The sequence below is a fragment of the Eretmochelys imbricata genome, chromosome 22, assembly GCF_965152235.1.
Source record: "Eretmochelys imbricata isolate rEreImb1 chromosome 22, rEreImb1.hap1, whole genome shotgun sequence".
In the NCBI taxonomy this organism is placed as follows: domain Eukaryota; kingdom Metazoa; phylum Chordata; order Testudines; family Cheloniidae; genus Eretmochelys; species Eretmochelys imbricata.
In genome coordinates, this window is record NC_135593.1 from 4,317,734 (window position 1) to 4,332,678 (window position 14,945).

Genomic DNA, 14,945 nt, shown 5'->3' on the forward strand with positions numbered 1-14,945 from the left:
ATCATCACCCAGTCCGGGTCCAAACTAGCCGACCCAGGGGGTGCATACAGCACACCTGGGATCTGGCTGCCATGTGCCGAAAGCTGTGGCAAGCCACAGAGAGTGATGACGTGGGCTACAGAAGAGTAGGCCTGCAAGGCTGAGTGGGGGGTAGCTGAGACCAGCTGAGGCTGACGGGACAGGGCTGAGTGGAGCGAAGGGATCATGTTTCCAAGCTGTGATGGTAATGAATCTGTCCCAGTGGGGTTTACACGGTGGGTAGGCCTGGAAAGCAGATGTTCCCCTAACTGCCAGTGTCTGAGGACCACACAGTCCTGTTGAGACCTGGCCCCCTGGGCAGTCCCAGTGGCTCCCTGAGCTTGATGGGTGCTGCTCAGCTGATGGGTTTGTTTTTAAAGCCTGGATGAAAGTTAAACCCACCGGCCACCCCAGTCATGAATAAATGACATGGCGGATACCTAACCTGGCTCCTCTGGGAGGCGGACTGCAAATACTAAGCAGCAGCCCGTCGAAATCGTGTTTCACCCGCTGAGACTCGGGGTGTCTGGAAACCGTCGTAACTGAGAGCGGTCTCCCCACCCAGACTCAGCTCTGAAAGCTCCCCCCAGCCCATGGGAAGGTGCCAGGGAAATGGTTGGAAGAGGCCACAGGGTAGCTGGCTTTGTGAAGGGGCTGGGTAAGACCATTGCTAGTTTTATGCTCTGGGATAAGGGTGATTGGGTCTTGTGCTTTCACGTTTCAGCTGGCCCCTCCGCAAGGGTCAGGAAGGAAATGTGCCTCTTATGTTCAGCTCCGCACAAATAGCCAGGTGCATTATGGGTTGGAGGCACTGGTTTCCCAGGAAGCACTGGGGCAGGTTCAGATGGACCGATGGATTTTTCTGATATGGCAAATACTGCCTTCCTCCCCTGAGTGTCTGCTCTGAATGGGGCCCACAATACAGGGTCATTTCTGCAAGGCCAGCTGGGCAGAGATGCCAAGGCTAGGATGGGAGCATCCTCGGATACAGCCAGACACAGCCCCAGTGCCCAGCTTACATTAGACAGCCTCTCTTGGGAAGGTCCCAGGCAGGTCTCAGTTCTGCATCCTCCTTAGCTCAGTGCATGAAATGACCACAGACGCTGGCTGGGCCTGTCTCGGGAGCCCATATCTTCAAAGGGAGAAGATGATGCCTTCCCTCGTACTCTGCATCAAGCCCAGGCCGGGGCTTGGCAGCCCCCTCGGGCGCACACACACAGTGAGAGAGACGGCAGCCCACATTCACTGGAGGGGCAGAGAGGCCCTAGCCTGAAACACAGGTGGGGATTTGTAGGCTGTCGCCTGGAGGTGCTGGGAAGAGAGGAAGGCTGCCCCCCCCTGCAAGCTACACCCAATAATGGGGCCCTGGGTCTGTTGGTGAGGCAGTTTTCTCTGGAGTCTGTGATAACCTGAAGCTCCAAGCACAGCTAAGGCTTTGATGCCCTGCCCTGCAAGGCTCTGGGCAGCACCCCCAGTCCCTGACCATCAGATCCCAGATCCGCCCTTGGGGACTCTAGTAGTTTCAATTCAGATTTCCATGGACGTGAGACACCAGGCCAAGGGAATGCGACCGGTGACTCCGTAAAGAGGTGCCTGCATAATAGATCAAGGAAAAGTGATTAAGGAAGGGAAGGGATATGAATAATTGAGGACTAATCGGGACTATCCAGAGTAACCGGAGACCGAACTGGGCTGCATTTAGGCGGATGGGAGATTGAAAGCGGAGACGGACACGTCCCACTCCCGCACCACAGAGATTATACAGGGCTTCGGGCTCATCAAGAGGTGGAAAAAGTGGCAGCAGGGCTGGGTGCAGAGTGAGAAGTGCCAGTGTGGAGGCAGCTAAAGGCGGATGGTCTCTCCCTCAGAGTGACATGGAGACATGGATTATGGAGCAGCAAGGAATGCACCATTTAGAAACCTGCTGAAAATATTTTGCCTTCTCCCAACAGTGGCTTATGGTGAGTAATGTGCTCTGGCTCAGCCAGACCCCTGGGCAATGGCTCCCGTGCAGAAATAATGGGCTAGGTACATTGCTATGGGCCCAGTTACCCAGCGCCCTGCACCTGTGCGGAGCTAACATGAACGGTCCCATGCTGAGCTGGCAGCCCTTTGCGCTGGGGTAGGCGATGAAACAAGGTGCAGGGCAGCGGTGAACCTGGTCCGACAAATCCATGGGAGGAAGCAAAGAGTTAATTCCAAATAACCAGCGCGCCCAGCCCCCAGTAGTTATGGGTTGGGGCTTATGTGCAGAAGCAGGAGGGTTTATAACACTCCCCAAAGCTCTTGATAGTCGATATGATATTGATGGGTTAATAATATTTGCACCGATAACTCAGGACCGTCCTGTGACCAGTATGAACGCTTGGCCCTGTCTGAAACCCTATCAAGAGCTTGTGACCCGAGCCATGCTAATCCTGCCAGGTCCTTGAGCAGCTCCCACGGTGGCTCTCTCCACATCTGTTGAGATTATCCAGCCCTGGGGCACTGTGCTGGAAAACTCCTCCTGGCTCAGCAGCGCCTCACCATTATCCGCTCTCCCAGGAGCAAAGGCATACACAGCACAGATTTCGGCAGGCTCCATTTCTCTGTTGCCGCCCACCCCTCCTCTCGGGGGACGCGTCGCTCTCGGTTAAATTGATTCCTCTCTGTCCTTAGCTGGAGGGGCTGCCAACTTCCTGGAACAGATTCCCTGTGAAAGGCTGAGCTCTGGGGAGTTCCTAGGGGACAGGACCCCACATCACAGAACCACCCCCATGCTTGGCCGTCTCACCGTGTAGCCTGAGCTCCCCTCTCACCCTGGCAGGATGCAGCTTGTGGGTGGGGGTGCAGCTGCCCCTGTGCTGTGCATCCACAGAGCACTTCAGACTGCAGGGCCAGCCCCGAATGCCCCCCCCCCCCAAGTGTAAACATGGAAGGGCTGGGCCTGGAGCACCGGCTGCTGCTCTGTGACTGCACCGGGTCAAATAGGCCTATTTCTGGGATGCCAGCGGCCCCAATTCCCTTTGTGGATCTGGCCCTTGGTCCTTCCTTTTCCCTCGCTGTGTGTTTCCTTGGTCCTTCCTTTTCTCTCGCCTGCTAGGAGAACACAGCATGAGTGTTAAGGGCAAAGTTTTAAATTCTGTCCCTTGGGAAACCCTGCTGACACTGGGGGCGACTCCCTTGAGCTCCGGGGGGCACTGTTCTCTTATGCTGACTTCAGTGCCTCTTACCAGCACCTCCCAACCGTCCCCGTATCCATCCTCACAACCCTCCACGAGGCGGACAGTGCTGTATCCCCACTGGGCAGAGGGGAAGTGATGCACCAAGGGGCTGAGTTGACTGGCCCAAGGGAAAGGCTCACGCAGGGAGCCTGTGCCGGAGTAGAGAACTGATCCCCGGTCTCCTGAGTCGCAGGCTGCCGCCCTAACCACTGGCCCGTCCTTCCTCTCTCGTTCACCCCAGCTCAGCTCCTCCACCCGGGCGATGCGAAGTACGAGGAGCAGGCAATGCGGGGGGTGCGGCACCGCTCCGTGCAGCTGGCGTGTGGCGACGTCGTCTCGCCCGTGGTGGTTTTCTGGAGCTTCACCAAGCTGGGCTCGCTGGTGCCCAGGGCCGTTGCCATCAGCAACGGGATAGAGTCCAAGGTGGAGAAGGCTTCTGCGGCCCTGGGGCAGGTGAGCCTGAGGAACGGCACCCTGGAGGTGAGCGACCTGCAGACGGCTGCCCAAGGGCACTTCATGTGCCAGGCGATGTACGAGGAGGATGGAGAGATCAAAGTGGGCTACTTCTACATAGAGCTGGTCGTGCTGGGTAGGTAGCCTGGAGGTGGCGTCACCTCTGGGACTGTCTGAACAAGTATACGGAGGCACCAGTCAGGGTCCCCAAACCCTAAACCACAGTCATAGAATCGTAGGGTTGGAAGGGACCTCAGGAGGTCATCTAGTCCAACCCCCTGCTCAAAGCAGGACCAATCCCCAATTTTTGCCCCGATCTCTAAATGGCCCCCTCAAGGATTGAACTCACAACCCCGGGTTTAGCAGGCCAATGCTCAAACCACTGAGCTATCCCTCCCCCCTCCTACTGTGCTCCCTTCTAGAGCGCCCTGTTACAACCCTCGCAGACCCACCCCACTGAAGTGGGGTGCAACCGCAGCAGGCAAACTGAGGCAGGGGGAGGGGAAGTGGGTTGCACCCAAGGTTGCAGGGTGGGACTAGAATCCAGGAGGCCCGATGCCCAACCCATCTCCTCCAATCACTGCCCGCGCACCCCCACTCGTCTGTCCCGCGTATCCCTGCCGGTGAAGCTGCCCCTGAAATGGTGCTGCATGCAAAGATGATGGGAAACGGAAGAGACCCTTTTGGTCTCAGCTATTCCACCCTCCCCAGATGTCCCCAGCAATATGTTCTCCATTGCTTAACCCAGCCTGTCCTTATATTGTGGAAATGCCTAGGACCAGACACTGCTGTGTTAGGTGTGGTACAAACATTGAACAAACAGGCAGTCCTTGCCCCAAAGAGCTGAGTGCTCAATGCCTCCAAAAACAGGACTTCCCCTGCTTCCTTCTGGAGGCTCCTCTCCTGGGGACCCTGTGCTACAAGGCCTTGTGTAGCATGGCCAACATTCCCCTCGGTCAAGAGCAGCCCGAAGAGAGCCCTTTGGCATGGGGTTGTGTGATGGGCATGAGTGAGACAGCAGCGCCGTCTGCCCAGCCTTACTGACCTTACCCACAACAGCACACATCTGTGGGCACATTGGCATTCTCAGCTCTGGGCGCTGGCGTTCTGTGTGCCCTTTGTGCCTGGATCTCACCTGGCTAGAGACTGCCAGGGAGAGAGGGATACCCCCAGGCATCCTGCTGAGCAGAATGGTGTCCTACACGGCCACTCCGCAGTCACAGTCTGCATCTTCACACCAGCTAGTGCAAAGCAAAGCAGATGTTCTGCTCAGCAATGTAAGCGGGCGCACGTAGTCCTCTTGAAATCTAGCTGGAGCTGCGGGTGGAGCTGCAGAATTGTGGCCGAATCCCAGTATTCCTGCCAGGGGGGTTACTGTCAGGGATTTTCTGCCGGACCCGTGAGGGGTGGTTTTATCCCACATTTCCTGGGACACCCAGCCGTTCTCAGCTCCTCCCCGTGCAGTGTGTCTGTTCACATGCACTATGCTGGGTGGGGTTGGGTACACTCCACTGGCAAATACTTCTTGGTTGCTGGGAGATTATCTTCCTAAAGAATGTCGCTCACTGCCGGGCAGCCACTTCCACTGCTGATGGAAGAGCTCAGTCATCTGTCCAGGGCTCAAAGCTCCTTGGCTTTCTCTTCAGTATTAGCAGCTAACTGGGACTCTTCGAAAGGCAGAACATTTTGTAGATTCATTCAGAGAGTTTGAGGCCAGAAGGGACTCATTAGATCCTCTAGTTGGACCTCCTGTATATCAAAGGCTGAAGAATTTCAGTCCCATCAGGTGTCTATTCCAGCTCACATGAAAGCCATGTGAGCCAGGTGCTGTTAACGTCCTTACCACGATCACCGGAGATATAAGAAGGGAGAGATTTGGGGCTTCCGAGTCTGTAATTCCAGAGAGAAAACAAACATGGGGACAAGGCAGAGCTGGGAAAATGACTCGCTAATAATTCATTGACTGATGGGTGGGACAAATTGGTGAACAATTCATTGTCTGCTTGGTAGAGCCGGTCAGATAAAGAAAACAAGCGTTGGGGGATTATTTACTCATCAGGGGCTGGGAAAACGCTCTGAATAAACTTCATGAGAATAGCAACCTGCTCTAGGAATTCTAACACCTGGCATTTGTCTGATGCCTGCCCTGGGAGTATCCCCTAGAGCACTTTAGGTGTCAGTAAACTGACCTTGCCCTGGTAAGGAGGGCAAGGATAAATATTCTCATTTACAGATAGGGAAACTGAGGCAGGGGGCGGTTAGAGCCAACATGTTCAATATTAGCCTCTGATTTGGGGTGCTTCCCTTATATATTGCTGTGGTGACACCAAGGAGCCCCACTCATGACCCAGAGCCCCATGGTGCGAGGCGCTGTACAAACACAGAACAGAAAGACAGTCCCCACCCCAAAGAGCTTACCATCTAAGTCTAAGACGAGAGACAGGTGGCTACAGACAGATGGATGGGGAGAAAAAGGAGGCAATATCGGCTAGCACGACCAGCCGTGGTCTCAGCTGGTTGTCAAGCTCTTACAGGCGTTACAGCAGAGAGGGGCCCCTGCAGCTCCTACCAGCTCCATTTGGGATTGCGTGTGCTGAGCAGCTCCGAGAATCAGGCCATGGGAGTGTCGAGTTGGGCACCCAAAATCAGAGGCCACACCCGGCTCTGTTGGTTCACATTTTAATGGTGGGGCCCCTCTGATCCGAACCGTGCAGAGGTTTTCAATCTGCCCTGGGCACAGAATCAATCAAGTGCAGCATCAAAGAGAGCCTCCAGCAGCCAAGAACAGTGACACATGTACAGCTGCCTCTGAGGCAGCCGGGCCAAGTGACAGAGGCTGGCTCCAGCAAGACAGCTCAAATGGTCCCCAGCCGGCAGCGCTGACGGCTCTGGAGTGGACACTGCTCCTCTGTGAAACCAAGGGGCTGAGAGTCCACTGGCCAGGCCCAAACTAGCCTTGGCATTACCAACCCCAAGAGGTCAAAAATCTTGAGTCAGGTGCCCCCCCAAATTCACAAGAGTGGCTTTAAAATCCTGAGATATATAAAAAAGAGGACGTTTTGGGGCTTTGGGGGGGGGACTTTTTGGTTGCCTTGGGTCACGTTTACGCACTTTTCTCCGCAGCCACTTGCTTTTTTTCATGCCAGCTGGGAAGCTTGTGTCATCACCTGACTCCAGGAGCTGGGGCTTTAAGAAAAACACCAAATATCATCAGGCTCATAATAAAAGCATGAGAGATGGCAGCATAGCAGCCAGCCACTGGACTCCTGTGGTGCCTGGCAGGGCGACCAGAGTTAGTCACCAACGGACCCACCTAGGGCAGGCGTGCCCACAGCACAGATACATGTGTGCACGGTGGGGACAGGCTGCTGCCCCTGGGCTGAGTGAAGAATTCTGATCAGGGAGCCTTTTGTATCCACTTCACTCTTGCTGGGCACCACTGTAAATGGCCCCACCAAGTGCAAAGCAACTGAGAATCCGAGGCCTGGAGGGGCCTAGACTAAGTCCCGGATCCAGACATCCCTAGGGAGGTTGAAACCAGGATCTGGATGGTTGCTAGGGCGCTGCCCTATTGACAGGAGAGTTACTGCTGGGTCTGGGGCACTGGATGTTTGTTAGAAGGAGAACTCAGGGCATTTATCCCCAAACCCAGCTCTCTGCTCCCCCGACCCAGAGCTCTCATTGACGTCAGTGGGCATCGGCTCTCCCCCATGGTGCACCAGCTCCGTCCGTGGATGGCTCTGGTACCTGGCGCTGTGCAGAGCCCGGCAGCCGGGTCACGGGGCTTGGCCAGACCCTGTACAGTTCTCCCCCTGGGGCGAGCGGTCAGAGCGAGATCCCACGAGAGCACCGGGGTGGTACAGCACTCCGGGGCCCAGCACGCATCTCGCCAGGGCAGGGTGAGAGGGGATTGCTCTCCCCCATTCCCGGAGGGGGTGCCGGGGAGAGCTGCCCTCCCACCCCTGCTGTCCCCTCGGGCCGGGGAAGTAAGACATGGTCTGATCCAGGAAATGCCTTCTTCATGTACTTCTCCCTCCCCAGCATGCCTGGTCAGGTCCCAGTGCCCGGCTAGCGCCATCTCTGTGGAGGGCAGCCAGCTGACTCGGGCTGGGAACTGGCCTGCCCCTCTCCTGGCTCTGTGACGAACCATCTGGGTAGCTCCCCCCTAGACCCTGGGCTCCAGCAGGCTTCGGAGGGTGAATGCTGCCACTGGCCCCCGTGCCCCAGCTCATCAGCACCAGGGCCTGGAGACTCGCGGCCCTCCTGTTCAATCCTTCAGAACCAGCGGGCTGCTGGGAAGCCTTAATCTTCTTCCCTCGCCCCACCACCTGGCCAACCTCCCACTGCCCCCTTCCCCAGCCACTCATGGCTCCCCGGCCCCTCTGACCTCCTCCCCGCCCTGTCCCCCCTCAGCTGTCTCTGCAGGACTGTCCAGCCCCCTCCTGCTGCCCCACCTCCCTCTGAGCAGCCATCTGTGCTGAATGATCATCCCAGACAATGCTGCACTGGGAGCAGCTTCCATCGTGGGGGGCTGACTGACCCCTCCTCTTCACGTCTCCCTCGAACCTTCCCTCTGTCACTAGCAATGCGTTAGCATGGGTCTGAAGGGCACAGCATCAAAATCACACGCCTGGGAGCGCAACGGACGAGATTCTAATCGCAAGGGCTGGCTTGGAAAAGAACGGAGCAGGCCATAATGGCAGGGATTAGTATGAAAGGAATGGCTTGGGTGAGACAGCTGGATGGAGAGCCTGGGGGACGTGGGGCGAGGGCTGGAACGGGGCGGTTCAGAATGGATTGGATGGGGAATGGGGCAGCGTGCACCGCGAGAGGCTGCAGTGGGTGAGATCACATCTGAGCTGTGTGCTTGGTCTCCCCTAGTTCCCGTTGCGAAGCCCTTCCTGCAGATGACCGACCCCACGCCGGTGGAAGGCACGGTGGTGACGATGACGTGTGCGGTGAAGGAGGGGACGCCCCCCGTCGGGTACTCCTGGCACCGTCACACCAACCGGGAGGGTGCGGTGGCTGTCGCGGAAGCGGCCAGCGGGCTGCTGATCCTGACGGCGGCTAACCGGACTCACATGGGCTGGTACGCCTGCACCGCCCACAACGAGGTCAACAGCCAGACCAGCGACAGGATGTATCTTGACGTGATTTGTAAGTGACCTGCAGGCAGGAGCAAACATGTCCTGCCCCTCGGGCGTGCCGTCACACGCCCCGCTCAGGGGCCCGATCCTGCCAGCTGCTGAGGGCCCGTAACCCCTACCAAGGCCGGTGGAACTGGGGTGCTCAGCACCTCCCAGCACTGGGCCCCAAAAGAGCGACTCCAGAGATCATAACCAGGGCTTCCAAACTCTTTTCCACCCAGCCCAGAATCCTTTGCGCTGGCTTCCCAGGCACCTCTGGGCATGTGGGACAAGCACCATCCCTGCTGCCCCAGTGTCTGACAAGGACCGAAGATTTGGAATGGGAATAAGATTATGATCCCCCCAGAAAACAACCGCTGGCAACCACTTTGGGGTCATAACCCCATCCCTGCCCCCAGCATTGGGGGTCAGAGCAGACCCCGCTGCCATTCCTGGGCTACAGAGCCCCACGTCCTATTCCTGGACCAAAAAGATTCAGATAAACAATCCAGCTGCCAGACGGTCATCTGAACCGGACGGTCACCCTCCCCTTCCTGCCATCAGCCTGGTGCTAACCACCTCCTACTTCATTCTGCAGATGGCCCTGATGAACCTGTGATCAACGTTGAGCCATTTGCTATTAACCAGAATGGCTTCTCAGCTAATGAGCAGGAGGAGGTGATCCTGACCTGCCTGGCCCTTTCCAACCCGCCCAGCCACTACATCTGGTTTTACAACAGCTCCCAGATTTACTCCGGCCAGAAGTACGTGATAGCCAAGATCTCCCGGACTCAGACGGGCACCTACACCTGCCTGGCCCAAAACACACACCTCAATACGCGATCTCAGACCACCATCCTCCTCACCGTCTACTGTAAGTGCGTCCTTCCCAATGGCTGGGCACGCGGCCATGTGGGTATGCTCTCTCTCTGGCATGTGCAGCTGCATCCCCCTGCTGGTCCCATCTCCTCTGTCCTCTGCATTTCGCCCCCTTACTTCCCTTCTTTGATTCTCATGGTCACCCGTTAGCTAAAGAGGTACCAGGAAGCTAGGGAAGAGCTCTCCAAGTTTGAGAGTGGGTAGTTTAAGTCTTGTGAGAAGAACGGAGAGGTTTCTACCTCCGTTGGTCCCGAATGATCCAGACCAAGCAGGGACCCATCCTTTGTGAGAGCAGAAGAGCCCCTTCCACAGTGCTTAGCTTTTCGGGACAGAAGGGGGGCAGCGTTGTGAGACTGATGGTGTGTGTGGCCTAAGGCAGCCGTTGTGTTCTTTCCAGTCGGGCTCCTCCAGCTGGGCTGGCAGGACTGTGGGGGAGCAGAGAGGGGGCCTGTGCGAGATCCAGGGGTAGGTCGTCGAGCAGATGCTCATGAAGAGGGACTGTTTGCTGACAGCTGTGGCGAGTAAACACCTGTGTGGATGGTTCCACTTGGTTTGGATCTCCAGCTTTGGTCTGCTACGCTGTGGTGCATGAGGGCCCGGAGAGTGTGCCGCTGGGAGAGGCACTGGGCCTAGTGATGACGGCGACTGGGGAGCGGAACTGCGTAAGAGAACTGAATTCCCTGCTAAATCCTGAGGCCCCTGAGCCGGTAGCTTTGATCCTGGGAACATCCACCTGCTCCCCCTTCATTTAGTCCAGGTGTCAAGCCCTCCAAACCCTTTCAAAGCAGAGCCAGCCATTCGAGGGGCCAGATTTCTGGGAGAGGCCACTGGACATGTTCCAAGATATTGATCGGGGGGATGCTGGCAGCCAGGGAGGCTGGGATGGAGGAACTGTCATGGGGGGCTGGAGGGGATCTTGGCAGGTGGGTTGGGGGCTTGTCACAAGGAGAGCAGGGGGATTTGGGCAGATCAGCGAGCTGGAAGGGCTGGTCATGGGGGCAGGCTGGATTCCGGCAGCTGGAAAGCATCACTCGAGGGAGAGGCTTGCCATGAGGATGCTGGAGGGTTGTGGCAGCCTGGGGAGGGGTTGACTCTAGGCAACGACTGGCATTGAAACTGTGACACTCGCAAAGCTGGCACCTGCCTGAAGAATCGGTGTCAGGTCACGCTGTGTCCAAATGTCTCTGGCTCCGCACAGTGGGGGAGACATCTTGCGGACTGACCCCGGCGCGCCAGAGAGTCTCCGAGGCGCTGGGTCGCCGTCCCGTCCCCGGCTTGCTGCTTTCTGCCCTCTTGTTCCGCATGTTACCACCTTAGCACTGACAGCGGCCAGGGCCTGCCCAGCACATCTCGGGCTTTGTGATCCAAACCCACGTCGCAGGCCGCCGAGCACCCTGTGCTCTCCCAGTTCCCCTCCATTGCTCCTATAGTGCTTCACCAGGGAGCTGGTCCCATTGGGAAGAGCCCACAGAGCTGCCACATGGTCCCCGGCTCCCTGGCCCCAGTGCAGCTCCTGCACATGGCAGCCCCGGGCAGCAAGCCTTGTCTTCTTCCCGGTGTTGCTAACGCCTCTTGCTGTTGATACAATCTTTGCCCCACGCACAGATCTGCCCGAGGGGAAGCCCAGCTGCACACCAGTCCCTGCTGCCAATTTCCGGGACATTGCTCTGCAGTGTTCGTGGCCTGGTGGGTTCCCCCCAGCGCGGCTGCGGTGGGTGAGATCCGGCCGGGAAGCAGACGCTGTGGCATCCTACTCCAATGCCACCAGAATCCAGCGAGGGGCGGACATCCGGAACGGCAGCTCGTACACCTGCCTGGCCTCCCACCCAGCGCTCCGAGAGGATGCCGTCTGCACCACCACTGTATGTAAGTACCCTCGCCCTGCCCCCTCAGTGCCGCCCAGGAATGGAAACACCACTGCCCCTTCCAGAAGGCAGCCGGGTCCTGTGCTCTGCCCCCCGAGAGCCCACGCCAGCTTGTGGAGATGGAGTGTACAGCTGGCGGGTAGAAACAAGGCTGACGCTGTGGAAAGCAGCTCTCCAAAGACGGGCGCAGTTCCTCCCTGCTTACTGGAAGGCCTCAAGTGGCCATTCAGGGCTCCAGGGGCCCTGGGTAGATGGCACCATTCGTCTGGCAACAGGGAGCTACGTGGGTACTGCATGGCCGCAGCGGTGTGACACGGCTAGTGAAGGTGACTTGTGTAGGAGCTGGCCTTGCTCGGGCTCTCATTCCCAGAACTGAAACAGGAATAAGGTGCTGATGCCCCCAGTGCAAACACTGGTCCTACAGGCGAGACGGCTGCGGTGTCAGGAATCTGTGCAGCCACGAGACTAACTCCCCAGGCTCGCCTGTATTCCAGAACCACTTCGCTCTGGAGGGGTTTTGTCTGTGAAGTGCCTGGAGGCCATGAAATCACTTCCAGGGCCTGCAAAACCCCATCGCGGTGCCAGGTCACATCGTGTCCCGCTGACGGCTTTGCCCAATGGGATGATGTCACTCATCCCATCCCATCGCGATGAACCAACCCAGCGTCACGACATAAATGTCCCAGGGTTGCTTGTGCCTGACAAAGATGACAGGCTCGGCGGGCCGTGCTGGTCCCGTGGAAGCAGACGCAGGTGGTGCAAACCCCAGAGGGTGCCGTGGTCAGCAAGCTAGCCCAGCACCCGGGGGACTCAGGACTCCCAAGGGAGGCATAGGGAGATCTCCAGGGATGTGGAGGAATGTTAGGGATGGTCCCTTCATGGCCTGGTCTGGTCTGTCAGTAGAGATAACTCTAACGGGCTGGAGAGCCTATGGGACTGTGCCTTAGCTTCCCCACTTGGGCATGGGTTTTTAAGACTCCTTTCCCACGTACGTGTGGCTGAGACTTTGGTGTCTTGGCAACTGTCCCAGCTTTAGGCCTGATTCTCCTCTCGCTCACACTGATGAAACTCCATGGAGCTCCCCCGCCAGGGCCAGCGAGCGCTGATTCTCTGGGGTGTTTCCTGCATGAGGCCCAGTGTTTGTATGTCAGAGGTTCTGGGGCAGAAAGTGCCCTTTGGGGTATTTGGGAACACCCAATTCTTCCCAGTTTATGTGGGGAGAGCAGAGCCCGGGGGACCCACATGATGGGATGTGTAGCGTCTCCACCAGGTTGGATGTGGGCAGGGATTCTTGTCTCTAAGATGCTGCTGTCTCTGCCCCCCAGGGGTCCCTGTGGGGAGCCCCACCTGTTCTGCCGTGGCTACGAAGCAGAACGAATTCCTCATGCTGTCCTGCGATTGGGCAGGAGGCCTGCCCCGCGTCACACTCTGGTGGCGAGACTGGTGGAACCGCGTGCTGGGCGGCTTGAAACCATCCAGCAACATCTACGTCATGCAAGCCAACAGCACCCTCGGGGGCAAGGAGTTCGCGTGCATCGCAGCCCACCCTCTGCAGGCCAGAGCCACAGAGTGCCTTGTCCGGCTGGGTAAGCAGGCCGGCTGCCATCCGGCGGGGCCGCAGCGGGTCGTGGGCCAGCGAAACTGCTGGCAAAGCAAGTGTGGGGAGCGCGGGTGGGACATGGCACCAGTTCTGCGGTTCCTGGAACCTGACCGAGAGGCAGATTCCACAGCTTCACGGCAAAGCGGCTGTTGCTTTGAGCCACCCTTGGGGCTGTGGGGATGAGTGGAGTCTCGCCCTTTTCGCCACTGACCCCTGTGCGGGCCAGAAACAGGGAAAATCCACGCTGGGTCCGGCTCATGAACGCTCTTGAGGAGAGCTGGCTGAAGAGCGTCCCCAGGAGTGTGTCAGAGCCCCAGGCGGGGACCGGGCGCCACGCCTGCCCTTCACTGCTTCCCTCGTTCCTCCCCCCTCACCCCCAGCCGCAACTCTGCTCCTCCTGCAGCTCCAAGGGCTCTTTACCCCCCTCCCCAGACCTGGAGGAGGCTGCAGCGAGTCCCCGGTGCCCCCTCCCAGCCCAGATGCTGAAGGGGAAGAAGGCAGGGGCAGAGGAGTTGTCCTATTGCTCATGGGGAGGGAAGGGGGATGAAGGGACAGAGCTGCCCTGAGCTGCCGGGCCCCCTCTGCTCCCCCTCACCCCTCCTGGGAGAATGGGGTCCGCTCCTGAGCTCTTGCTGCCCCCTACCACTGCTCCACCCCAAGAGGCAGGGCAGGGGGCTGAGGCGGGTTCAGGGACAAGGCTTCGTGAGCTGGCAGATGGGGGAACTGTGCCCCGATGACAGGCGCACTCAGTGCGAATGCTAGGGGAGGCGGCCCTGGCCGGTGGTCTGTGTGAATGTACGAACGGCCTCGTGGGCTCCCACGGCAGTCGTCTTGGGGATTCCTGACTCAGAGCACTCGGTTTGCAGCCCAAAGCGTTCCTCACACGTCAGCGCCCAGAGCAAGGGGCCAGTAGGCCTCACTCTGCCTTCAGTGACACCTGTGCTGTCTAGGGTTGCCAGGTGTCCGGTTTTCAACGGGACTCTGGTGGCTCCTGTCAGCACAGCTGACCGGGCCGTTAAAAGTCTGGTCCGTGGTGCAGCAGGGCTAAGATTGACTCCCTGCCTGCCCTGGCTCTGCGCGGCTCCCGGAAGTGGCTAGCGTTTCTCTCCGGCTCCTAGGCAGAGGCGTGGCCATGGGGGAGTCCACACGCTGCCCCCACCCTGAGTGCTGGTTCTGCAGATCCCATTGGCCAGGAACCATGGCCAATGGGAGCTGCGGGGGCAGGACCTGCAGGTGAGGGCAGTGCAGAGAGCCATCTAGCCACATCTCCACCAAGGGGCCATAGGGACATGCAGACAGCTTCCCAGGAGTGGCCTGAGGTAAGCGCTGCCCAGAGCCTGCACCCCGAACCCCCTCCCGCACCCCACCAGCCTGCACCAGCCCTGAGCCCCCTTCTGCACCCATGCTCCCTCCTGGAGCTCACACCCTACACCCCCTCCCACATTCTGAACCCCTCAGCCCCACCCCCAGCCTGGAGCCCCCTTCTGCACCCCAAACCCTTCATCCCCAGCCTGGAGCCTGTACCCCCAGCCAGAGCCATCACCCCCCTGCACCCCAACCCCCTGCTCCAGTCCAGAGCCCCCTCCCACACTCTGAATCCCTCACTTCTGGCCCCACCCCAGAGCTCACACCGCCAGCCAGAGCCCTCACCCTCTCCTGCACCCCAACCCCCTGCCCCAGCCCGAAGCCCCCAGCCCCTCACACTCTGAACCCCTTGCCCCTATCCCCCCAGCCCAGAGCCCCCTCCTACATCCCATACCCCTCCAAGGCCCCTGACCCAGCCCAGTGAAAATGAGCAAGT

The 14,945-nt window shown here is 58.6% G+C and overlaps 1 protein-coding gene across 1 annotated transcript in view; it reads left to right on the top strand.

Moving 5' to 3' along the window:
• Positions 1-14,945, top strand: part of VSIG10L2 (V-set and immunoglobulin domain containing 10 like 2) — a 33,867-nt gene that overhangs the window by 6,540 nt on the left and 12,382 nt on the right. The window contains exons 3-7 of the mRNA XM_077839633.1: positions 3,463-3,810; positions 8,556-8,831; positions 9,399-9,674; positions 11,285-11,545; positions 12,870-13,130. Of these exons, the coding sequence (XP_077695759.1) occupies positions 3,463-3,810; positions 8,556-8,831; positions 9,399-9,674; positions 11,285-11,545; positions 12,870-13,130 (1,422 nt within the window). The remainder of the gene's footprint in view (positions 1-3,462; positions 3,811-8,555; positions 8,832-9,398; positions 9,675-11,284; positions 11,546-12,869; positions 13,131-14,945) is intronic.